Source organism: Physeter macrocephalus, chromosome 8, assembly GCF_002837175.3.
Source record: "Physeter macrocephalus isolate SW-GA chromosome 8, ASM283717v5, whole genome shotgun sequence".
Taxonomy (NCBI): domain Eukaryota; kingdom Metazoa; phylum Chordata; class Mammalia; order Artiodactyla; family Physeteridae; genus Physeter; species Physeter macrocephalus.
The window spans coordinates 58402147-58426884 of NC_041221.1; the positions used below are offsets into that span (position 1 = coordinate 58402147).

The following is a 24738-nucleotide window of genomic DNA, read 5'->3' on the forward strand; positions in this document are numbered from 1 at the left end:
TTATTGATCTTTGCTATTGTTTCCTTCATTTCTTTTTCATTTATTTCTGATCTGATCTTTATGATTTCTTTCCTTCTGCTAACTCTGGGGTTATTTTTTTGTTCTTCTTTCTCTAATTGCTGTAGGTGTAAGGTTAGGTTGTTTATTTGAGATGTTTCTTGTTTCCTGAGGTAGGATTGTATTGCTATAAACTTCCCTCTCAGAAATGCTTTTTCTGCATCCCATAGGTTTTGGGTCATTATGTTTTCATTGTCATTTGTTTCTAGGTATTTTTTGATTTCTTTAGTGATCTTTTGGTTATTTAGTAGTGCATTGTTTAGCCTCCATGTGTTTGTACTTTTTACAGTTTTTTTCTTGTAATTGATATCTAGTCTTATAGCAGTGTGGTCAGAAAAGATATTTGATATGATTTCAATTTTCTTAAATTTACTAAGGCTTGATTTGTGACCCAAGATAAGATCTGTCCTGGAGAATGTTCCATGAGCACTTGAGAAGAAAGTGTATTCTGTTGTTTTTGGATGGAATGTCCTATAAATGTCAATTAAGCCCATCTTTTTTTTTTTTTTTTTTTTTTTTTTTTTTTTTTGCGGCACGCGGGCCTCTCACTGTTGTGGTGTCTTTCGTTGCAGAGCACAGGCTCCAGACGCGCAGGCTTAGCGGCCATGGCTCACGGGTCTAGCCGCTACGCAGTATGTGGAATCTTCCCGGACCGGGGCACGAGCCCCTGTCCCCTGCATCGGCAGGCGGACTCTCAACCACTGCACCACCAGGGAAGCCCTGGGATTGGTATTTTAATAAAATAGTTTACAGTGGCTACTTAATTAGTTTTCTGGTCATAATAAATTCTCTTGAATACAACAAATGTAATTTAAATTATTTCCAAGTTACCTCATACTTGAACACAATAAGTTTCATTTGCCATGTTTCTGTCCACTTGCACAGTCATGTGAAAATTTCCTGTAGATCTTCCTGCCAATTTGGCATTAAACTATCAATGAGTTCCTATTTCACTTCCATAATTATTAAGCCTTTGGAATCTCTACTAAGAGGTAATTTCATTGACCAAGACCAAGACAAGCAGTTGTTTTCCCAGAGCAAACAAAACCCATCTTTTTTAATGTATCATTTAAAGCTTGTGTTTCCTTATTTATTTTCATTTTGGATGATCTGTCCATTGTGAAAGTGGGGTGTTAAAGTCCCCTACTATGATTGTGTTACTGTCGATTTCCCCTTTTATGGCTGTTAGCATTTGCCTTATGTATTGTGGTACTCCTATTTTGGGTGTATAAATATTTACACTGTTATATCTTCCTCTTGGATTGATCCCTTGATCATTATGTAGTGTCCTTCTTTGTCTCTTGTAATAGTCTTTATTTTAAAGTCTATTTTATCTGATATGAGAATTGCTACTCCAGCTCTCTTTTGATTTCCATTTGCATGGAATATCTTTTTCCATCCCCTCACTCTCAGTCTGTATGTGGCCCTAGGTCTGAAGTGGGTCTCTTGTAGACAGCATATATATGGGTCTTTCCAAGGAGTTTGATATCCTGATCATACTTGTTCTTGTCTGTTGCCCTCCCCACCTCCCACTAACCCAGACCCATCCTCTGCCTTTCTTAGCCCCAGTCTGAGCCCAAGCAGGCTGACCCTTACGAGCCACATCATTCTAGTTTCCAACTGGGTTCAGCCAATGGGAGGCACTGACTGCAGAGAGGGGCTGAAGAGAGGTGGTCAGTGGGCAGGAGGGGAGAAAAGTCAGGGCATTTCTTTCCCCACTGCCAGCTTGCTGCAGATGGAGGCTCTGGCAGGACGTGCATCCCCCCCAGGACAGGAGCTCTGGAGAGACAGCCTCTCCCCCAGGACTTGGACGCTGGCATTCTAATCCTTTTGCCCCTTCAGCCCTTGGGGTGGTGATGTTCTCTGCCTTTTCTTGTTCCTGGTGCTTCACGAACCTCTATTGATTCCCTTTACTTTGCCTGCTCTCCCATAAGTGATTCCTTCATTAAAGTCCTTTTCAGGAGCTAAAAGAAATTTTCACATATTGAGGTATGGTGAAGTCATTCTGGCTAATACATGAGTTTACCTGAATTTTAACTGCTAACTAAAACAGCCTGTTTGTACCCTATCAAATGTACATTGTACATCTGCTTTAATTATTAAAGAAAAAGGCACATTGACTAGAAGTAAAGAATGTCCATGTTAAAAATAAAGATCAAATGCCTCCCCTCCTGGCCTGCCAGTGCTGGAACTCCTTTGATGATAAGACTCCCTTCCCAGGTGCCAAGGCCATACTGACTCTCTATGTATCTGTTTTTCTGAAACCTTGAAGGAATGGATTCCTGACTTATTTGACGTTCTTGGTTCTGACAAGATATAAAACTGTGTTGAAATCCGTGCTTCTGTGGAGCAGTTCTCTGGAGCAGTTATCTGAGAAGCTGTCTTTCAGGCTATAGTCCTCAGTTTGACTCAAATAAAACTCTTTTCTATTCCTATTATAGATTTTTTTATTGATTGTTTTCATCAACACAGGAGATGGAATTCTGGCTGGTTTTCTTTGTTTGTTCGTTTTTGCCAGAACCCTGATTGATTGACTTCTTCTTTTTCTCTTCTTTTTTAAAAAATTTTATTGGAGGATAGTTGATTTACAATGTTGTGTTAGTTTCTGCTGTACAGCAAAGTGAATCAGTTATACATATACATATATCCACTCTTTTTTAGACTTTTTTCCCATATAGGTCACTACAGAGTATTGAGTAGTGTTCCCTGTGCTATACAGTTGGTTCTTATTAGTTATCTATTTTATATACAGTAGTGTGTATATGTCAATCCCAATCTCCCAGTTTATCCCTTCCCCGTGCGTTACTTCTTAAGTGATTAAAAAAAAATAGTGCAAACATGAACTGATTTGCTAGCAAACATGAACTGATTTGTAATGGCTATGCACTATTGCAACACAGATAAACGGTATTATAATTTAACCATTCCTTTTCACTACTGGCCCCAACAGGAAGCAGATGGCACTGTTAAATTGGAATAATTCAAATTAGAATAATTTATTTATAAAGAGACTAATTACAAAGGAGTGAGCAGGGTGGAGAGGAGCTGCAAGGCAGTGTCATAACCTGAAGGTAGCATTGTGGAGCTCTTAGGTCCCCCGGTCCAGAGGGATGAGAGGAGGAAGCAGGTCTCAGAAATCAAAAAGAAAGTCAGATAGAGGAGACCATCAGCTGTAACTTTCATTTGAGGGACCAGCCCAAGGTGACCTCATAGGCACCGGGAGAATAAATACTTTCTCCCTCCAGTCTCCTACCAGGGCACCCCATTGGCTGGACTTATCTGGTAGCCAGAGGGTGTGGGCTTCCTGTAGGTACAGTTCAACAACCTCCCAGGGCAGAGAAAAGTGGAGAGTGACTCCTGGGATCCAGGGGCAAACTCCAGCACTTCAGCAGAGTGAGGACTGTTGCCATAGCTCTCTCTTAGGAAAGCTTTTCTACAAAATACAGCCTGAGACAAGGATTGAAGAGCCAACAGTTTATTTGGGGCGTGTAAGCCCAGGATGGTAAAGGTGAGGAAATAAGGGGAAGGAAGCAAGAAAAAATGGGAAACAAAGTGATGCGATGTGCTGCCATGCTGGCCACTGTTTCACAATGAACTACAAAGAGACTGCAGCCTCTGGGCAGGGATGTTGGCTCAGCACCTGTAACGTCTCCAGAAAATTTTCAGGAAGAAATCAAATCTTAGAGCAATCCACAGGGAAGAAAGGAAAGAGAATTTGCCCCATTCCATACTATATCCTATATCTCATCAGTCAAGGTTCAACTCACAGGGAGTAGACTTTCCTACACTCTGAGTTATATCATCCAACCCCTTAGTGGCTGCTCAGAAAATCAGACCCCATGCCCCACGGTGTGACATTTCATCCAGGCTGGGAGGAGAAGGATGACTCGGCATGATTAGGGCTCAGTCAGGGTGAGGAGTGCAGCCTCGGGGATTCCACTCGGACTCTAGCTACCTCAGGAGGCTAGACAAAGGCTCTGGCAAAGGTGGCAGCATCACGGTCTGGGAGGCAGGGGATACTTTCAAAAACAAGAAGGCAGGTGAGAAGGTACACAGGGTCTGTAGCCACAACAACCTCAGATCCAGAACTGCAGGAAGAGGGTGCCAGGCAAATCACACAGTCTTACAGCATCTACACTGCCTTCAAACTATGGACTGTAATATCACCTTATATTTTGATCTAATTTTTCATCTGCTTAGGTGCAAAGTCAGTCCTCTTAAACTTCTCTGGATTTTTCCTTTTCTGAAGATAGTGGACCAATCCTGGAAGTCCAGAAGATTTTGATTCCACCGATCTCCCCAAGTCCAAACTGCCCTTATCTTATTTCTCACCTACTTGTGATGATCTGAAAATTGCTGTTAATGGGTCTTAGCACATCCAAAGAGTGATTTCAAAAAATACAAATAACAACTTCAGGTTAAAAAAAAAAAAAAAAATCCAAAGTACCTAATAATCATTTACTCAAGCTTAACAAAAATCATTTTTTCAATAATGACCACTGTTCTCTTCAGAGGCTCTCAAATAATTAGTTGGAAAGAAGAATTAAAATGTTGGGTCATTATGCTGGCTAATAGCTTAGACATTATATTTTGAAAATAACTCTGTGTTAACAATTGAATTGGCTAGATGTTCTCCACAAAATAACAGAGAAGTATTTTAAATTTGAAAAGTAAATGATTCTAAGTAACTATTTTCTTCTATATTTCCTTAGCATTGTTTAATATATAAGAGCATGTATGTTTGCATGTATAAGTTTATAAAATCCTGTTTATTAATGTTTTCTAACTTCAAGGACAAATACAAAAAAACATATTGTGGTAAGATAAAATGGTCTCTATGATACCATTCTTTGTAATTTGTTGAGACCTTCTTCATGAGCCAGTATGTAGTAACTTTTCTTAAATGCACTATGTATATAAGAAAATAATCCATGTGTATATTTTCTATTTGAGAATATATATGAACAATCTCCTAAGGAAGGAGACAAAAGCAAAAATAAACAAATGGGAGCTAAGTAAAAGCTTTTGCACAGCAAAGGAAATCATTGACAAAATGAATAGACAACCTACTGAATTGGAGAAAATATTTGCAAATGATATGACCACTAAGGGGTTAATATTCAAAATGTAAAAACAGCTCATACAACTCAATATCAAAAAATCCCCCAAACAACCCACTTAAAAATGGGCAGAAGACCTCAATAGAGACTGCAGTGAAAGCCAAGACAGCGGGCAGGCGAGCAGGGGGCAGGCGGACATCTGGGGATCCGAAGAGCGGCCAGGCCGGCTGAGCAGGGGGCCGCAGACACCAGGTCTGTTCTCAGAGAGATGGGCCACGGAGACTGAGCTGCCGCCATGACTGGAGGGTTATTCATCTATAATCACAAGGGTGAGGTGCTCATCTTCCAAGTCTACAGAGATGACATTGGGAGGAACACAGCGGTTGCCTTTCGGGTCAGTGTTATCCATGCCGGGCAGCAGGTACGCAGCCCCATCACCAACATTGCTCGCACCAGTTTCTTTCACGTTAAGTGGTCCAACATCTGGCTGGCAACTGTCACCAAGGAGAATGTCAATGCTGCCATGGTCTTCGAATTCCTCTGTAAGATGTGTGACATAATGGCTGCCTACTTTGGCAAGATCAGCAAAGAGAACATAAAGAACAATTTTGTGCTCATATATCAGCTGCTGGATGAGATCCTAGACTTTGGCTACCCAGAGAACTCAGAGACAGGCGCACTGAAAACCTTCATCACCCAGCAGGGCATCAAAAGCGAGCATCAGACAAAAAAGAGCAGTTCTCAGATCACACTGGGCAGATTGTCTGGTGGCGGGAGGGCATCAAGTATAGCCAGCACGAGCTCTTCCTGGATGTGCTGGAGAGTGTGAACCTCCTCATGTTCCCACAGGGGCAGGTGCTGAGTGCCCATGTGTCATTCCGGGTGGTGATGAAGAGCTACCCGAGTGGCATGTCCGAGTGCAAGTTTGGGATGAATGACAAGACCGTCACTGAGAAGCAGGGCACAGGCACAGCTGATGAAACAATCAAGAGCGGGAAGCATCAGTTGCCATTGACGACAGCACCTTCCACCAGTGTGTGCGACTCAGCAAGTTTGACTCGGAGAGCAGCATCAGCTTCATCCCATCAGACAGAGAATTTGAGCTCATGAGGTATGGCACCACCAAGGACATCATCCTTCCTTTCTGAGTGATCCTGCTAGTTCAGGAAGTGGGACGCACCAAGCTGGAGGTCAAGGTGGTCATTAAGTCCAACTTCAAGCCCTCACTACTGGCTCAGAAGACTGAGGTGAGGGTCCCAACCCCACTGAACACCAGTGGGGTGCAGGTGATCTGTATGAAGGGGAAGGCCAAGTACAAGGCCAGCGAGAACGCCATCATGTGGAAGATCAAGTGCATGGCAGTCATGAAGAAATAGCAGATCAGTGCTAAGATTGAGCTTCTGACCACCAACAACAAGAAGAGATGGGCTCGACCCCCTCATTTCAATGAACTTTGAGGTGCCATTCGCGCCTTCTGGCCTCAAGGTGCGCTACTTGAAGGTGTTTGAACCGAAGCTGGACTACAGCGACCATGATGTCATCAAATGGGTGCGCTACATTGGCCACAGCGGCATTTATGAGACCCGCTGCCAGCTGCCTAGTGGTAGCTAGCCCGCCTCCCCACCCACCTGTTCCACAGGTCTGGGTGCCCTCCACCACCACACATCAGTGTCTCCTCCCTCCTGCTTTGCTGCCTTCCATTTGCACTAGCCCGAGTCTAGGTCTGGACCAACCACATTGCAAGCGGGGCTCCCTGGGCAGGGCGGTTTCTGAGGCTCCTGCTCCTCCATGCATCTGCCTGCCCCAGCCCAATGCCAGGCTCTGAGTTCTGCGACCAAAGCCAGGTGGGCCCCATCTGCTCCCCTCCCCTGTGGCCACATCTCTCTGGGGTGGGAGGATTGGCTGCCCCTCACCTTAGAGCTCCCCCAAAGGCCAGAAATGGATCCCCAGCCCTCAGTTCCTACCCTGCTTTGGGATACTGTGAGCTTCATTTTGTACATGTGTGACTTCGTCCAGTTATAAACCTAATAAACTCTGTAGAACGGGAAAAAAACAACACCACCTGAATAGACACTTTTCCAAAGAAGACATAGAGATGGCCAACAGGCACATGAAAAGATGCTTAACATTGCTAATCATCAGGGAAATGCAAATCAAAACCACAATGGGCTATCACCTCACACCTGTCAGAATGTCTATCATCAAAAAGATCACAAATAACAAATGATGGCGAGGATGTGTACACTGTTGGTGGGAATGCAAATTGGTTCAGCTACTGTGGAAAACCGTACAGATGTTCCTCAAAAAACTAAAAATAGAATTATATGATACAGCGATTCTACTTCTGGATATATATTCAACAAAAGCAAAAACACTAGTTTGAAAAGATACATGCACCCTAATGTTCATAGCAGCATTATTTACAACAGCCAAGATATGGTAGCAATCTAAGTGTCAATCAACAGATGAGAGGATAGAGAAGATGTGGTATATATACACAATGGAATACTACTCAGCCATAAAAAAGAATGAAAATTTGCAATTTACAACATGGATAGACCTGGAGGGTACTATTCTTAGTGAAATAAGTCAGATAGAGAAAGACAAATACTGTATGTTATCACTTATATGTGGAATATAAAAAATAAAACAAACTAATGAATATAACGAAACAGAAAAAAAAACCTCCTTGTATTATCCAGTAATATATATTAAGATCCCATATTAGAGAATTAGAATTTGCACATACCACTTAGCAGTATCCATTTCAAAACATATCTGAATAACAAAGCTTTTTATACTTGACATTTCCCCTCAGTTTTCAAAGCTATTCTTTCCCAATAATTTTCATCAGAACTTAAGAACACTTGGGAGCTGCTCTACCAAATGTAAAAACATATTGTCATGCTACAATAATTAAAACACTGTGTTATTGCACAAGAATGAATTAATCAATGGAACAGAGTAGGAACAGAATCCCATTATAAAAATTTAGTTTGGGCTTCCCTGGTGGCGCAGTGGTTGAGAGTCCGCCTGCCGTTGCAGGGGACACGGGTTTGTGCCCCGGTCCAGGAAGAGCCCACATGCCATGGAGCGGCTGGGCCCATGAGCCATGGCCTCTGAGCCTGCGCATCCGGAGCCTGTGCTCCGCAACGGGAGAGGCCACAACAGTGAGAGGCCCACGTATTGCAGAAAAAAAAAAAAAAAAAAAATTTAGTTTGATAATGGTAGCTGCTAAAATAAATAGGAGTATGATTCAATATATGCACCTAAGATAACTGTGTAGTTATCTAGAAAAATTAAATTAAAAGCTTATCCCTATTACACACTACAATCAAAAAGAAAAATTACAAATGAATTTTAAAAGTACTAAGTGTAAAACACAAAAAAATGCCATAAATATCCACTGTGCTGGTTATTCTTTATTCTCTCGCCTTTCACTGCCCTGTTCTGTGCCCCCAGGGGACAGCTCTCTGGTTTCAAGTTGGATTTACCCCACTGATGGCATCAGCAAGACAGCAGCCTGTGGAATGACAGACAGATTGGAGTATTTTTGATCTTTGACTCTTGCTGTTTCTATTCCAGGTTCTGGCAGAGGTTGCCTCCGTCTGTCAGCAGCTCTGATGAGGCTTCCATCTCTCCTCTGGCTCCAGCCCAGAATGGACCAATAGTTCTGTTTCCTTTTCCCTGTTCCTCAGGCTCAAGGGGGTAATGACTTCCCATTGTTACTGGTCTCTGGGTGCCTATAAGTCTGCATCAATTCTGATGTGTGGGAGTTTTTCCCATATCACCAAGCAATTCTGCCATACCAGCTGGGTATACTAAAATTCAACTCAGTTCTGACACTATCTACCCATAGATCCTACAAGTTAAGGGGTCAGTCCAACAAGATTGCTCCCCTAACCCCAACTTCAGACATCAGTTGCAAGCCCAGGTTATTACCTGTGTTTCTGATCAACTGGCTATAGACTGGCGATTCCAATGACCCCTTCCTTGGGTTGGATTAATTTGCTGGAGCAGCTCAGAGAGCTCAGAGAAACATTTTACTTATTAGATTACTAGTTTATTATAAAAGGGTATATAACTCAGGAAGAGGCAGATGGAAGAGATGCATAGGACAATGTATGGGGAAAGGGTGAGGAGGCTCCATACTTTCTCTGAGTGCCTCTCTCCTCGAATCTTCACACGTTCACCAACGTGGAAACTCTCCGAACCGCTTCCTTTTGGGTTTTTATGGAGGTTTCATTACATCGGTATGATTAATTAAATCCTTGGCCATTGGTGATTGAATTCAATTTCTAGCCCCTTTCCTCTTCCAGGGATGAGGACTGAAAATTTTCCAAACCTTTAACCACATGATTGGCTCCACTGGCAACCAGCCCCCATCCTAGGTTACCAAGGGGGTTTCCAAAAGTCACCATTAGCCTAACAAAAGACAACTCTGTGACTCTCCCCACTTAGGAAACTCCAAGGATTTTAGGAGCTCTGTAACAAAAATGGAGACTAAGACCAACTATATATTTCTTACTAGAAATCCCAATATCACAGTGCCTCAACATTTTTGTTGGTCCCTCAGCCCTGCCCACATCTCTGTAAATAATCACATTATTATATATTTTTTTAAAATCCAAGCTAAGTATGCTTTTTGTTTCCCCTTGGAACTCTGAATGATGTATCCACCTATATATTCTTCCTTTGGCAGAAAAAAGGCATCTTTAAACAAACAAACAGAAAGAGAACAAAAAAATAGGAGAACATAAAAGGAAATTTTTATAAATTAAGGAATATTTGCAATTTTGGGGATTTTGTCTAGTCTATGTTTGAGACTAAAAAGTATGATGGTATTCAGTGTTGCTGAGTATGGTAAACAATACCTCTTTGTTGCTGATTTGTACCATAAATTAGCACAGTTTTTCTGCCAGATAGTGTGTTAAGGCTCAGTATAATTTTAGAAGTAGAAGAGCAAGAATTAAAGAATTTACTCTAATGATACAATAAAAACTTGCACAAAAATTTGTGAGGCATTCTTTACTTTGAAGTATTGAAAACGTAAGAAATTTGTTAAGCAAACTAAAGTCCATCCATATTATAAAACACTATACTGTCAATAAAAATCATCTTCCAGAAAAATATTGAGTGAAGTGGAAAAATGCTCACTAAATTTAAGGAGGGAAAGCAAGTTACAAAAGGTATATAAAATTCCCACCTTTATTTTCAGTGGGCATATCTCCATGTCAATAAGTTTTTGTTTAGGACGTGATTCTAATGGCAGTATTGTACTTCATAATATGGATATGCCATAACTTATTGTATGCCGAGAAGAATCAAAGGTTAAGTTTAAAAATGCCAAAAGAGGAGAGGGATCAAGATGGTGGAGTAAGAAGACATGGAGCTCACATCCCACCATAAACATATCAAAGATATATCTGCATGTGGACCAATTCTCATGGAAAACTAACTGGAAACTGGCAGAACTCCTACACAACCAAAGCTGCAAGAAAGATTCCCCCACATATACTGGGATCCCCAGTTCCAGCTGAGTAAATAAGTGCATACCTATCGATAATTACTTTAAACGTCAGTGGACTAAATGTTCCAATCTATAGACATAGGATGGCTGACTGGATAAAAAAACAAGATACTCCAATATGCTGTCTATGAGAGACACACTTCAGGGTAAAAGACACACACAGACTGAAAGTGAGGGGATGGAAAAAGATATTTCATGCAAATGGAAACAAAAAGAAAGCAGGAGTAGCAATACTTGTATCAGACAAAATAGACTTTAAAAGAAAGCTATAACAAAAGACAAAGAAGGGCATTACATAATAAAAGTGATCAATACATGAAGAGGGTATTACACTCATTGACATACATGCACCCAGTATAGGAGCAAAACAAATACTAACAGACATAAAGGGAGAAATTGACAGGAATACAATTATAATAGGAGATTTAGTACTCCTCTGATATCAATGGACAGCTTTCCCAGACAGAAAATCAATAAGGCAATAGAGATCCTAAATGACACAATAGAATAGTTGGACTGAATTGATATCTATAAGACAATACATCTAAAAAACAAAAAAACCAGAATACACATTCTTTTCAAGCATGCATGGAACATTTTCTAGGATTGACCACATACTAATATACAAAACAAGCCTCAACAAATTTAAGTGGATAGAAATTATTTCAAGCATATTTTCTGACCACAATGGTGTGAAACTAGAAATCAACCACAGAAAGAAAAACAGGGGAAAAAAAATGATCACAAGGAAATTAAATAACATGCTGCTAAAAAACCAGTGGGTCAACAATGAAATCAAAGAAGAAATCAGACAATAACTCAAGACAAACAACAATGAAAACACAACCTTACAAAATCTATGGGATGCAGCAAAAGCAGTTCTAAGAGGGAAGTTCATAGTGATACAGGCCTTCCTCAAAAAAAAAAGAAAAATCTCAAATAAACAACCTAACCTGTCACCTAAAAGAATTAGAAAAAGAAGAGCAACCAAAGCCCAAAATCAGCAGAAGGAAAGAAATAATAAAGTGAGGAAATAAATAAAATAGAGATTAAAAAATAGAAAATATCAATGAAACCAAGAGCTTCTTTTTGAAAAGATAAACAAAATTGATAAACTTTTAGTCAGACTCATCAAGAAAAAAAGAGAGCCCAAATCAGTAAAATCAGAAATGAAAAAGGAGACGCTAAAACCAACATCACAGGAATACAAAGGATCATAAGAGATTACTATGAACAAGCATTTGCCAATAAAATGAACAACCAAGGAAGAAATGGACAAATTTCTAGAAAAAATACAGCCTACCGAGAAGGAGTCAAGAAGAAACAGACAATTTGAACAGTTGGATCATTAGAAACTAAATCGAAACTGTAATAAGAAAAACTCCCAGCAAACAAAAGTTCAGGACCAGATGGCTTCACAGGAGAATTCTACCAAACATATAAAGAAGAGCTTATACTATCCTTCTCAAACTGTTCAAAAAAATTGAAGAGGAAGGAACACTCCTAAATTCATTTCACAAGGCCATTACCCTGAAACCAAAACCAGACAAGGACACTACAAAAAAAAAGAAAATTACAGGCCAATATCTTTCATGAATATAGATGCAAAAATCCTCAACAAAATATTAGTAAACCAAATCCAACAATACATAAAAAGGATCATACACCATGATCAAGGTGGATTTATTCCAGAGTCACAAGGATGGTTCAGCATAGGCAAAAGTGTTTACTCATTCAATGAACATGTCCCATCTCTATTCTATTGGATTATTCTGAAGAAATCAGCATTTTTAGGACCAAAAATCCTAAGAGGTTATGAGCTATAAAATGTAATAAGCACAGATCATTTTTATTTCTAAAAGCCTAGTTTTCAGTGTATTGCAAATTATTTTCCAATTTGAACTGTAGATGCAGCCCAGAACTTCATTTAAGCTAAGTGTTTATTAGTGGGGGAGATCAAATGAGCTGTCTTGGCTGAACGGCAGGCCAGGAAAGCATGTCTCCTTTCTTCACTTTCCCCGGTGGATTTGACTGGATGGGACAGCCACCATCATGTCCCTCTGTGAAATGCTACAGTGGGGTTGCTGGGCTCTTCAAAGCAGCTGCCAAGCACATACCATTCTCCTGAAACACTACTCTTTGAAAGGGTGGAATTTCCCTGTGCTCTTGTTTCATCTCCCCAAGCCCAGTATTCTCAAATTCTCCAAGCAACGCTCAAAGTCTTGGAGAACTCAGTGTGGCTTTAATTTTCAGTTGCTATCAAATGGGATACAATTAATTTCTTGTGGAACTGATTATTTTTAATTTGCCAGGAAATTCTAAATAGGCTCTTTTGGTGCTAAGTCTATGAATAAACTTTATTCTTGGGACAAGGAAGAAATAACTAAACCTCTAAGGATTGTAACTTCATGGCAAAAAACCAGAGTAATTAGGAAAGTAGACTTTGAAAGCAAACAAATATAGACAGACGGGGGTTTGAGTACCAACTTTGCAACTTTCTAATCTGGTCATTTTGGTCAGTTTGCTTAACCTCTCTATGCTTCAGTTTCCTCACCTGTAAAATGGGGATAATTATAGTACTGATCACATGTGTTTTGAAGATTAAATGAGATGAAGATATAGGGTGACCAACAGGCCTGGTTTTTGCCCAGGCCTGAGGGGTTTCTTGGGACACAAGACTTTCAGTGCTAAAGCTGAGATATTCTGGGCAGACTAGGATGGCTGGTCACCCTATAAGAGGTCAGGTACTTATATAATGCCTGGTATCCATAAATGATAGCCATTATTTTATGTATTACAAATATCTTTAAGCATATTCCCATGGACATGTTTTCTACATAGGTTAATTAGACACATCTCGACTTTATGCTTTATAAAAAGACTAAAACATATAACAAAAAAAATGCTTCATTAGTAGATCAGCATCACTGTCCATTTTTAAGATCTACTTGGTTATTTCTAAAATTCTACAAGTCTATGTTTTTGCTTACTGACGCCAAGTCTTGAAAAACCTCACATTGCTCTGTGAAGTAGTATGTAAGTACATATTTCTTCAAAAGTGCACTGTGGCAAGATAAGAAGCTTTGTCACAATAAGAAATGACTTGTAGGGCTTCCCTGGTGGCGCAGTGGTTGAGAGTCTGCCTGCCAATGCAGGGGACACGGGTTCGAGCCCTGGTCTGGGAAGATCCCACATGCCGCGGAGCAACTAGGCCCGTGAGCCACAACTACTGAGCCTGCGCGTCTGGAGCCTGTGCCCCGCAACAAGAGAGGCCGCGACAGTGAAAGGCCCGCGCACCGCGATGAAGAGTGGCCCCCACTTGCCACAACTAGAGAAAGCCCTCGCACAGAAACGAAGACCCAACACAGCCAAAAATAAATAAATAAATAAATAAATAAAAAGCACTTTCTTAAAAAAAAAAAGAAATGACTTGTAGAATAATCTTTTTAGTACAACGAATAAAAAGTCATTTAGGGGACATCAAGATTTTGGACACAATATTTCCATGTGAAACATTTCTACTTAAGACGGCCTACTGAGCATACTTCTTTATCAGTCCTCTCCTACCTGTCAGTCCTATTTAACGACATAAATTTCTCTTGTGTCCTTATTCTCTGGCATTGCAGAGACTAGGAGGGAGCTTATCAGGTGACCTCAGATTGTGGCAAACTCCTGGCTGACCAAAAGCTCTTGGGATCTCATTGACAAATCAGGGGAAAGGGATGCGGAGCCATTGTTTTCTAAGTTTGTCTGGTTTTAAGAGTCACCTGGGGCTCTTATTAAACATACAGATTTCCAGGTTCCTCCAATAGAGATACTGATTCAGAGAGGGGGTGGAGAGCCCTTGAACCTGTAACTGATTGGTAGCCCTTGAACCTGTAACTGATTGATGTCCCCTGAGACGTTTATGATGGGGCAAGTTTGGAAGTGGTTCTCAACCAGGGATTGTCATTATGCCTGAAGGTCTCCAAGCACTTAATACCCTGGAACCAAGGATGATAAACATCCCGCAGTGCTTGAGCCAACACAATACACAAAACAGACCCTGGAAACAGGACAACCACTGTATAGAATTTTACATGGAACTCTACACTTCATTTAGACACTCCATTAACGTTTGTTAACTTAACAAAATTATCAATATCCCAAGGAGCTAGACTAAGTATAGGCTGACCTGGTAATTTTCCAGCAGATGATAACATCTCCCTCTTGAGGGATAAGGGAAAATTACTTTCATACAAGCAATTATTTTTAAACTGATTTATTCCTGTTCTTATTTTCTTCGAAGATTATATAATGCTGTGTTTTATATGTAACACCAGGAGAGAGAGTACTATTCCTTTCAGAAGGGACACTCTGAAAGAAAAGAAATAACCACGTGTAAAAAGATATTCTTTAACAAGTCTTGTTCTTTGTTCCCTTCCTACTTACCGCTCATCAACATGGAATGCGTAATGCTTGTCCTTCTATTTACCTTTTTATTCTTTCTGCAGTGGTTCTCAAGTATAGTTCTCTATACCTGGAAGGTTTAATTTTCCTAGGGTTCTGTCTTCTCCTATTTTAGGTTTTCTTCTTGTATTTTCTTCTCCCCAAGTGCCTTCATTTCCCCCGTGCTTACTTTCTGTCCATCTACTTCTCTTTCTTTCATTTTCTCTCTAGCATTTAGTCCCTCCTGCCTTTTGATCTAGAACCTTTAGTGCCTGTATTATTCCTTGGATGTTACAGGCCAGCTGCCTGATGTGGGATGACCAGCTGTCCCAGTTTGCCCTGTACTAAGACCCCTCTGTCCCAGGCCAACCAGGATGGCTGATCACTCCACTTAACCAGTAACCTGGGGAAATAATACACCGACACCAGGTGGAGGGAGGAGTAACTCTGTTATTGGTAGTACCCCGCTGGGTTGCTGTAGTTTTTTAATTAGTGATTGTTGGAAGAGCATGCAAATGCAAATAAACCAAATAGGGGTCAGAACCAATTATTAGCAAGAGTTTCTCTGGTCCTTTCTGTGAAGGACCAGAGAAACCAAGTATATGACTAAAAGAGACTTGGAAGATCAGTGTGAGAGACTGAGTTGGTCATTAGAGCTGAAGGCTGTGAAGCTCATGTGTGTAGCCCTGCCTGTGGAGAAAAGAGGATAGCTTTGGCACTGAGATGTTTGAGCTGAGTAAAAACCCCTGATGACGTAGTCTATTCCAGAGTAACCGACAAATCAGGAGGACGCATTGAAGAGGCAGAAATGGCTCTACCTGCTCCTGGGAAGCATTGTGGAGGCTGAGTCTTACCAGTCTGAGTTGCAGGATCAGAGACTTCTCACCGGCGAGCTGAGTGGGAGTTCTCTCAGGGGCTCAGTGGAGCCCGGAACAGCCTTCTGTGGCTTTTCTCCAGTGCTCTGCGAATTAGAGTAGTTAGGGGCTAAAACGTCTGACCAAAAACAAGCTTCACCACCCCTGTCGTTCTACCATGAAAAGGACCCTTCCTCTTTTACCTTCAGATTGTCTTTGAACGTGCCAATATTCTTAGTCAAAGGCCATACTATACTATAACTCATCCCCACTGCGATGCTAACTGATGACCCAGGGTTTGTTTTATTTTTAGGAGCCATAGGAAGAGCAGCTCTGTCGCCTCTTCACTTCCCCTGTGAGAGAGGATTCCTGCTTCCAGGCGCACACAATGCCTATTTGACAAATTAGACAGTTTTGAATACATGACTTATTCTTCCGTAATTAATTCATTCTAGCGGAAAGCACAGGACTGTGAGATTCTTAACAGACGAAGGGAGTGAAATCCAAGACTCTCAAGTACTTCTGGGGGAAGTCAGACTCAACCATTGCCTCCTTGTCTTCATTCAGCAGACCGCTTATTGAGCATTTAGTACCTACTGAGCACTCTGCTTGGTGTTGTAGATAAAACAATGAAAACAGTATAATTCTTGACCTCCAGGCACGGACGCTATGGTTTTTAGAAAGTTACATACGTATGAATAATAAAGGTGACAGGTGCTAGAGTCAAAGCATATTCAGGTTACAAGGTAAGGGTGTAGTCCGTTCTCCCTGGGCTGTGGTCCCTGTAGAGATCTAGCCTACCAGCTCTGGAGGAGAAGGTCTGTGACTGTGATTGATTTATTCATCATTGATCTCCACTGCCTCACACTTAGTAGGTGCTCAGTAAATCGTTTTTCAACGAGCAAAAGATGGTGCTGCCATAAAGCGTGGTGGATATGCACAGAAACAATGCAAGCAGTTCAGCCAAAGGGTCCAGGTACTGCACGATCGGGCCCTGCCTCCCTCTCCAGCTGCCATCTCCCATGCTCTGCTCCCCTTCCAACATGCTGAGCAGTTAAGGCTTTACCCTGAAAGCAATGGGGAGGGGGCGCCCAGAGCATAGTTTTATGTCGGGCTCTGAAATGGTCAGCTTTGTGTTTTAGAAAGATAATTCTGGCTGCAGTGTGAAGGATGGATTAGAGGGGGAAACTCTGGAGTAGAGAAGATCATTCAGATTAGCAGTCATTCAGTTGGGAGAATGCACACAAGAGTTGCCCGGTAACTGTCCAGGGCCCACCCCAGACCATTTGAATCAGAATCTCTGGAGATGGAATCCAGATATCAGTAGTTATAAATTGTCCCAGGTGATCCCGGTGAGACATGAAGTTGAGAATCAGCAGGATAAGATGGTTGCAGAATGGAAAAAGGGGGCATAGATACCCGGGCTACTAGAGGTAGAGGAACAACACCCCTAAGTAGCAAGAGCAGGGGCCATGAAGACAGGGAGGAATTGAATTACTCACAGGTTCTGGTTGGAGTCATTGACATGGGAAGTAAGGTGACTGGCCTTTCTAATTTCCCTGGAGTATCATGCTTTCAGTACGGATGCTCCCTCATCCCAGGGAAGTTGATCACCCTACAGGAAGGAGAGTGATAACTTTTACCAAAATAAGTAAATAGGCATCAGCGCGTGGTTGGAAGAAAGATGATTCATTTTAAACATGGGTGACAGCTGCTACGTATTGGTGACTAAGGCTGTCCTAAAGCTCACAGCTGAGGATCAAATGAGCTAAATTCCCTACATTCTAAATTCCTAGAAGCACAGCTGTTAGGGCCATGCATCCTCAGCAGGGCTTGCTAAGAGAAACCAGGAAGCAGAAGAAGCACCACCACATCCCACCCTGATAATACGATGAGGTTGAGAGGGAGAAGGCTGTTGCCTTTTGTAGAAGTACGTTACTCATGTAGAACTACTTAGTTTCCAGAACAGGCCAGGGTGGCTCTGGGCTACCTCCTCAGAGCTGAGGGAAGGAGCTGACAAGAGAACTGCTCACAGGTGTGTGGGTCTCTGCCTGTGCCGGTCCCTGTCTGGACAGTTAGAGGGCACAGGCTCGCTGCCCAGCCCCCGTGCTACCAGGGTAGAGGAAATGCACGTGGGGGAGAGATGCTATGGTGCGGGACTGCCGGGTGAAGCAGGGCCAAGACCTGCCCCCACTCAAACCCCAAGCGGTTTGGAAGATGGATCCCACATGTGCCTGAAGATGCAGGAGTTGGCTGTGGTGAGTAGATAATATTTGGAGCGTTGTTCTTACCTGGGAAAGCCACAGCAAAGAGGAATGGGATATATGGCTGCCGGCTCAGGGGCTGGGCCTGAAGCTGAGAATGAAGCTCTCTCATGAGGGACCCCTAACACCCAGAGCTGCTGCTGCAAGCTGGGTCCCGCAAGGCCCCTCTCCCTCCCTTAACGCTCCTTCCTGAGCCCTACCAGAGGGGTATGTGATGGAAAGACATGGGCAGGTCTGTGTGGGCCAGACCGCATCCACAGCCCTGTTCTGCTGCGGGGTCCGGGGAGGAGATGGGAGAGAAGAGAGACGGTGATTGGGGATGAAACTAGAGCTTTGAGACAAGATCACTGAATCTTGGGGGTAGGAAGTCATTGTTTTAACAGCTGGAAGTAACTGTACTAAGAACTGAGGGGGCCAGAAAGTTAGAGCATTGGGCTGAAATCACTAAGGAAGCCCACTTTCAAGTCGTGAGCAACCCCAAGGAGGGACCCAGGTAGTGAGAAACCGAAGCCTTCTGCCGACAGTGAAGTGGGCCCTTCAGATGACTGCGGCCTCACGGGAAATCCTGAGACAGAACCTAAGGCACTCCTGCATTCCCAGCCTCCAGAAATGTGAGACAATAAATGTTGTTTTAAGTTGCTAGTTTTGAGATCATGTGGCCATAGATAAGGAATAAGAGTTGTCCCGAGTTGGGCCAAGGAGGCCAGGCCTTTATATCTGACTCGCTGACTAGTCATGGGGTGCAGGCCGCTCCTCGAAGGAGGATGACTTGGATGAGGCCGTTTCCTTCAGCTAAGGCAACCCCCGAAGAGGGCAGTCCGCTGAAGGCTATTTACCGACAATAATCTCACCAGCTGGGTGATTCAGTCCTTTATTCCTCAGGAGGGATCTGGGCAGCTCATCACAGCATTCACCATGAAGTGTTTAGTTTGGGGCTTCTATGGGCCTCCAGAAAGAAGCTTCTGGAGCACAGAAAAGGTGCTGGTAAGCTAGGGCTCAGAGTTTGAGAGTCTGGAAGTATCTGCCATGCATCCTATTCTCTTCCTTACCACTGCTCTCCTTTTAAATGTTGGGGTTTCCTGGGGTGTCATTCTTGACTTCCTCTACATCTCTGAGTAGAAAAACCAGGGAGATTCGTGTCCATAAAGCAAGGAGGGGGAGAGAAATAGGAAGAAGGTGGTGGTCGCTGAATGTAATGGTTGGGGCTGAATGTAATGGTTGGGGTCTCGGGAGAAAACAGAGGTCAGGGATGGGGGGAGCACCAATAGGGACCTTGAGGCACCACCTGCCACCAGGCCTGCAGCGGTGAGGGCAGGGAGGGCATGCAGGGCAGGATCTTCGTGGAGAAAGCTGTCCATCAGGAGCCGTGGCCTTCCGAGAGGGACTCAGCGATCCAAGGACGCTTGGCAGGGCCAAGGGCAAACATGCTGGCTTCACTCTCCTCCTGCCCTCTAGGTTTCCGCCAAACCCACCTGGGAGCCAGACGGCCCAGGAGTCCGTTGGTGCAGCCCACACAAGTCAGCTCCCTGCTGGCACGAGGCAGGGCGGAGGGGGTTGGAAAGTGGCTCTGCAAGGGCAAAAGTGAAAGGTGTTCAGCAGACAAGAATTAGATGTGCTCATGACCAGCTCCCTCTTAGAAGCGATTTAAAATAACGGCAAAGCTTGGGGTATACTTAAGTTTTAAGGATGATATCTGAGAGAAACTACTCCTCTCTTCTCCCATAGTGTCCCTGATGCCACTGACAGATCGTAGATAAAGAGGCCACGGGTCTGATCCCCGGAGTATTACTTTCCTAGGAAATTATATTCAGCTCTGTATCTTGACTGTGGCATTGTACTAGAGTCCGGCAAGATGTCCAGAGGTCAACAGGAAAAGGGTACAGGAAAACTACTTTTTACAACTGCATGTGAATCTTCAATCATTTCAAAATAAAACATGCAATTAAAATCACATTCCCTTATTCATATTCCACTCGTTCCACTTATGATAATTGAACTTGCAGCTTTAAAAGTGATGCAGAGTTCCCCAGGAATCGCTGAGCTAGTTTGCATTCTCATCTCATCAGAATGAAAACTTTGAGTCACCTGATCTGCTATGATTCGGATCTTGCTTCTGTCGAATGCAGCTGTTGCTGCCTTGAATAAGGAAGAATGAATCTCAGGCCCAGGAGAGGGGCCTGAGGCCTCGGAATGCCAGTGACCAAAATTGACCATAATTGGGTCTGTTCCACATGCACACTTGGGTCTACTTCTTGCACTGATAGAACAGCTCTGCACGGCAGGCCATGCTTCTACAGACAGATCTTAAAATCCTTAGATGCTGTATTTATGAGTCTGTTTTTGTTTGTTTTTTAGATTGCCAGAGGGTGAAGGGGATTAAGAAGAATACACCTGCATTTATAAAATAAAATAAGCCACAGGGATATCATATACAGCATAAGAAATATGATCAATAATACTGTAATAATTTTGTATGGGGACAGAGGGTTACTAGGGTTATCATGGTGATCGTTTTGTAATGTACGCAAATGTCAAATTGCTATGTAGTACACCTGAAACTAACAGTATTGTACATCAACTATATTTCAATAATAAAAAATCCTTAGATGCTATTGCTTCCTTTCAGAGGCTCTTAGTTAATGGAATTAACTAGCTTATTTATCATTAGAATACAGTAGTAATTTAAAAAACAAATCTACACTAACAAGCTCATTTGGGAAACAACAGCTGCTCCAAGATTCCAGAGGAGACGGGGGAATTAAAAACCTGATCCCAGCTGAAGACATTTCTAGACTGAAAGTGCCTGATGTCTAACTCAATGGAAATGTGTTTGGAATATGTGTGGAATGTATAAAGTTTCCTTGTACTTCTTTTCTTCAGATTTTCTAGCTCTATGACGTTACATTTCACAGGCTAAATATGGAATGGCTTGGTAGCCTAAGGTTACAGAGCAAAAATGATAATTCTTGGCCCTGTATACAAAACAGCTCTCACTGATAGTGTGTGCTCTTTATTCTTTTCCTTGAAGATTAAGGTTTAAGTAGTTTTATCTCTGGGTAGGATGTGCTTCACACAGGATGACTCTGGATGCCTTTTTCTATATACAATTGGTACAGTCAGGACTGAAATTTTATTTTCCCTCTCCTCATAGAAAATAATATAAGCACCTTATTAAACAGCACCCAGACCAGGAAATGCAAGGGCGTTATAATAATTCTGAGCTCATTATGATCTTAGTGAACAGGTTTAGATTCAGGACAATACCGGAAATGATTATAAAGTGCATGCCTGATCAATTTCAATGGAGTCATTATTTAGTGTGAGTTAAATTTAATGCACATCACTGTCAAATGCAGCCATGTTTGTGGAAAAATAGGAAGTCATTACAGTACCGCTTCATAACAGAAATTGTACTATCCAGACCCATAGATGTCACCACTAAAAATGGTCCTTTTCCTAGGCGTTTACACTTGTATCTTGATCACCCAAGAAAGAGTCGCTGAGGAAGGTCAGCAGAAGGTCAGGTCAAAGGCAGAAACACCATTCCTTTATGAAATAAACTGCCTTGTTTTATCTGGCCCCTGAAATGATCTCACTAATTACACTCAAGCAAGCAGGGTGGGGACAGATTAGATGATGTGGAATTTAAAACAAAGGGTCTACTGCATCTCCATGGCTGTTTTGTTAGAATCTGTTAGCTATACATTACATTTAGAGTTGTTACCATCATTTATCTTCAACTCCTCATAACTTCCCATCATCAGAGTGAACCGCCAGGTGGACGAAACTCTCTGGGCCTCTTCTCAGTTCAGGAAATCAGTCAGCGGCATCACGGAAATTTTCCTTTTGTATTCAATCCTGATTTAGGTTCAGAGCCTACGTTAAGTCATTGCTGTGCAATTGTGTGACCTTGGGGAAGTTATATGACTGTCCTGAGCTTCGATTTCCTCACCTGTAAAAGGAGGGTAATGTGAGATTCAGAAGTAATGTATCTAAAGCACCTAGCACTTCTGTGCTAGGCCATAATAGGCCCCAAATCAATAGTTGTCTCCACCAAATAAAGCATATCAGCGGGCTTGACTTGAAATTTATTCCTACTTTAAATGAGTTCCCGATAATAAATCTGAGACAGATTCATAACGGCCTTTTACGGCTCCTCCTATATGTGAGGAACATGTGGGAAACAAAGCTGAACACTTAGGGCTTGTTTCAGAGATAAAAGCCTAGATAGTGCCCTCTAGTGGTAAACGGGTAAAACGCCTGAAGGACACTTATTTTTTTACTTGGATTCAGACTGAAATCACAGAAATACCTAGAATGTAAAACCATGGGGTCAAATATAATTAATATTTGGATAGGGTTTTAACTTTCACACCATCCTATAAAACACTGAAATGAAGGAAAACCTCCTTACCTATTATAAAACAAATTGCAGTTTAATCATATGAGCAGCAAAAGAATCAGAGCCAGAAACTATTTTCTTTTTCAATCAAAGGTGACCACTTTGATTCATTTTTGCACTCATGACTAAGTATTACATAAAGAAATTCGTTCAGTAGGATGAATTAACAGACTTCCTTCCAAGTTCATATAGTAGTACTAGTACATAACTGATTGTTTCACAGGATTTCTGGTAGTCTCTGACAGTTTAGAAAACAGGAATTGGACTATATAACCGTCTCCAACGATTCTCTCTAAGCATTAGTTGATACAGAACTTCCCTTAACTGGACATTAACGAAGCTGCTCCCATCTAGCTCCTGAACTCTCAGAATCTCCACTTCTACCAGCACTATTGCCCTTGAAATTCAATCGGGGCAGTGTCAGCTAGTGGTTAAAAGCAAGAACTCTGAGGCCAGACTGGGTTCAGCTCTATGACTCAGTTTTCTCATCAAGAAAACAGCAGTGTTAATACCAGCTGCTTCGTAGGGCTGTTCTAAGGATTGATTAAGTTCATATGTGGGAAGTGATTAGAACAGATCCTGGAATTACTATTATTGCACAGCTCTTATGTGCCCATCCTTCTCAGTATTACAGAGAATGCAGCAGAAGCTTAAGATCCAGGCCCTGCCCACAAAGAGTTTATGATTTACATGGGAAGACCTTGTTAGAGGGGTGGGTCTTTCCCCACTTCTTGGTTTGCAAGGGGAGGACTTTTCCTGAAACATATCGAGGGCCTCTCATATCCCTGTCCTCCCCGTGAGAAGTGGAGTGGCTCAGCTGGAGTGGGGTGACCTTGGGGACAACCCCATGAGGAAGAGGTGCATCTATTTAATGCAGGTACAGGCTCATTTGACCCTCACTCTATAGCACATCCTCCAACTTAGCTCGGTCAACAGTACAGGTGATGACTGGATTCTGCCAGCCAACCATTTGGTCTAGTTCTCCATTTGTTCAGAGCTCAGTCCGAGAACTGGACAGCTATTTATTGAGGGGACCCCCTTGGAGACCCCAACAGAACATACTGATCCATAAAAGCAATTCAATACTAACATGTATGGTGTGGACCTACCATATAAACCTGTCCAGAAATGAGAATCTGGTGTAGCTTGAAGCACCAGAAAAGAGTTTCATGGAAACGGGACTTATGCTGGCTCTTAAAGAATGGGATAGAATTTGGGGGGCGAGGGGGGAGGAAAACAGAATCCTTCTGCAAGCAGAGCAATTTTTTCCTAAAACTTGCAGCAATTTGCACTTCTATGCAATTGGAATAAAATATAAAATATTGGTTAAAATTAGAAAGTCATTTTCTGTTTGATGACTACATGGTGCCATAGCCAAGCTGTGGCAGAGAAATAGGTGACATAGTTCCTCGCTGCCTGATTTTCCAATCACACGTGACCCAAGTGCCGGGAAAGTTCTAAGTACTTTACACATATTAGTCACTTATTCCTTACAACAACCCTATGATCTAGATATTATTATGTCCCCCATTTTACAGCTGAGGATACCAGAGCACAGAGAGTGGTAATTTGTTCAATATCAGTAAGAGATAGAACAGGGGTTTGAACCCAGGCAGTCTGACCCCAGACTCCATTCTCTCACCTTACTCTGCTTTGTGATTTCTCAGTCCAAGGGAGGGGTTTGGGGTGATCCTTCCTTGTGAAGGTGGTCAGTAAAGAGACCAGCCTGACCAGAGTGAAGGTTTGGACTTTGGAGGCTGCAATAGGAGGCTGAGAGGTAGGTGGGGCTGGTTGATAGAGGGGTTGGAAAGCCAGGAATTTGATGCAGAGATAAAAAGAAAAGGCAGGATTAACCCTAACATGCTCCGCCCACTCAAGAACAATTCTATATTGCTCATCATATTAGTTCCAAAGAAGGCTTCAAGGGTTTCAGTTTGGTTGAATGGACATTACGTAAATATGAGGATACGGCAGAAGTGCATCAGCTGGGCCACCGATGGGCAGGGCCCGTGAAACACGTCCTCATTCATTCTTGCCTCCAGCTGTCTGACTAGAAGACAAGCAAGCCTGGAAGTATGAGTTTGAGATTTCATATATATTTAAGAGCTGAAACCACGACATGTGAAGCTCCCTGAAAAAAAGT

At 42.3% G+C, this 24738-nt stretch overlaps 1 protein-coding gene and 1 pseudogene across 3 annotated transcripts in view; both read left to right on the forward strand.

The window, feature by feature from the left end:
- LOC102986668 (AP-2 complex subunit mu-like) overlaps positions 1–8696 on the forward strand; it is a 14094-nt pseudogene extending 5398 nt beyond the window's left edge.
- HSPB3 (heat shock protein family B (small) member 3) overlaps positions 1–21072 on the forward strand; it is a 27017-nt gene extending 5945 nt beyond the window's left edge. For 2 of the 3 annotated variants that reach the window (XM_007111521.4, XM_055086557.1), the window contains exon 2: positions 20549–21072. Coding sequence is in view for 1 of the 3 variants with exons in the window: in XM_055086557.1 (XP_054942532.1) it covers positions 20549–20601 (53 nt within the window). In the remaining 2 variants the exon portion in view is untranslated. Of the gene's footprint in view, positions 1–8702; positions 18188–20548 lie in introns of all 3 variants that reach the window. The other variant, XM_055086558.1, reaches the window with a different exon arrangement.
- The last annotated feature ends 3666 nt before the right edge of the window (positions 21073–24738 follow it).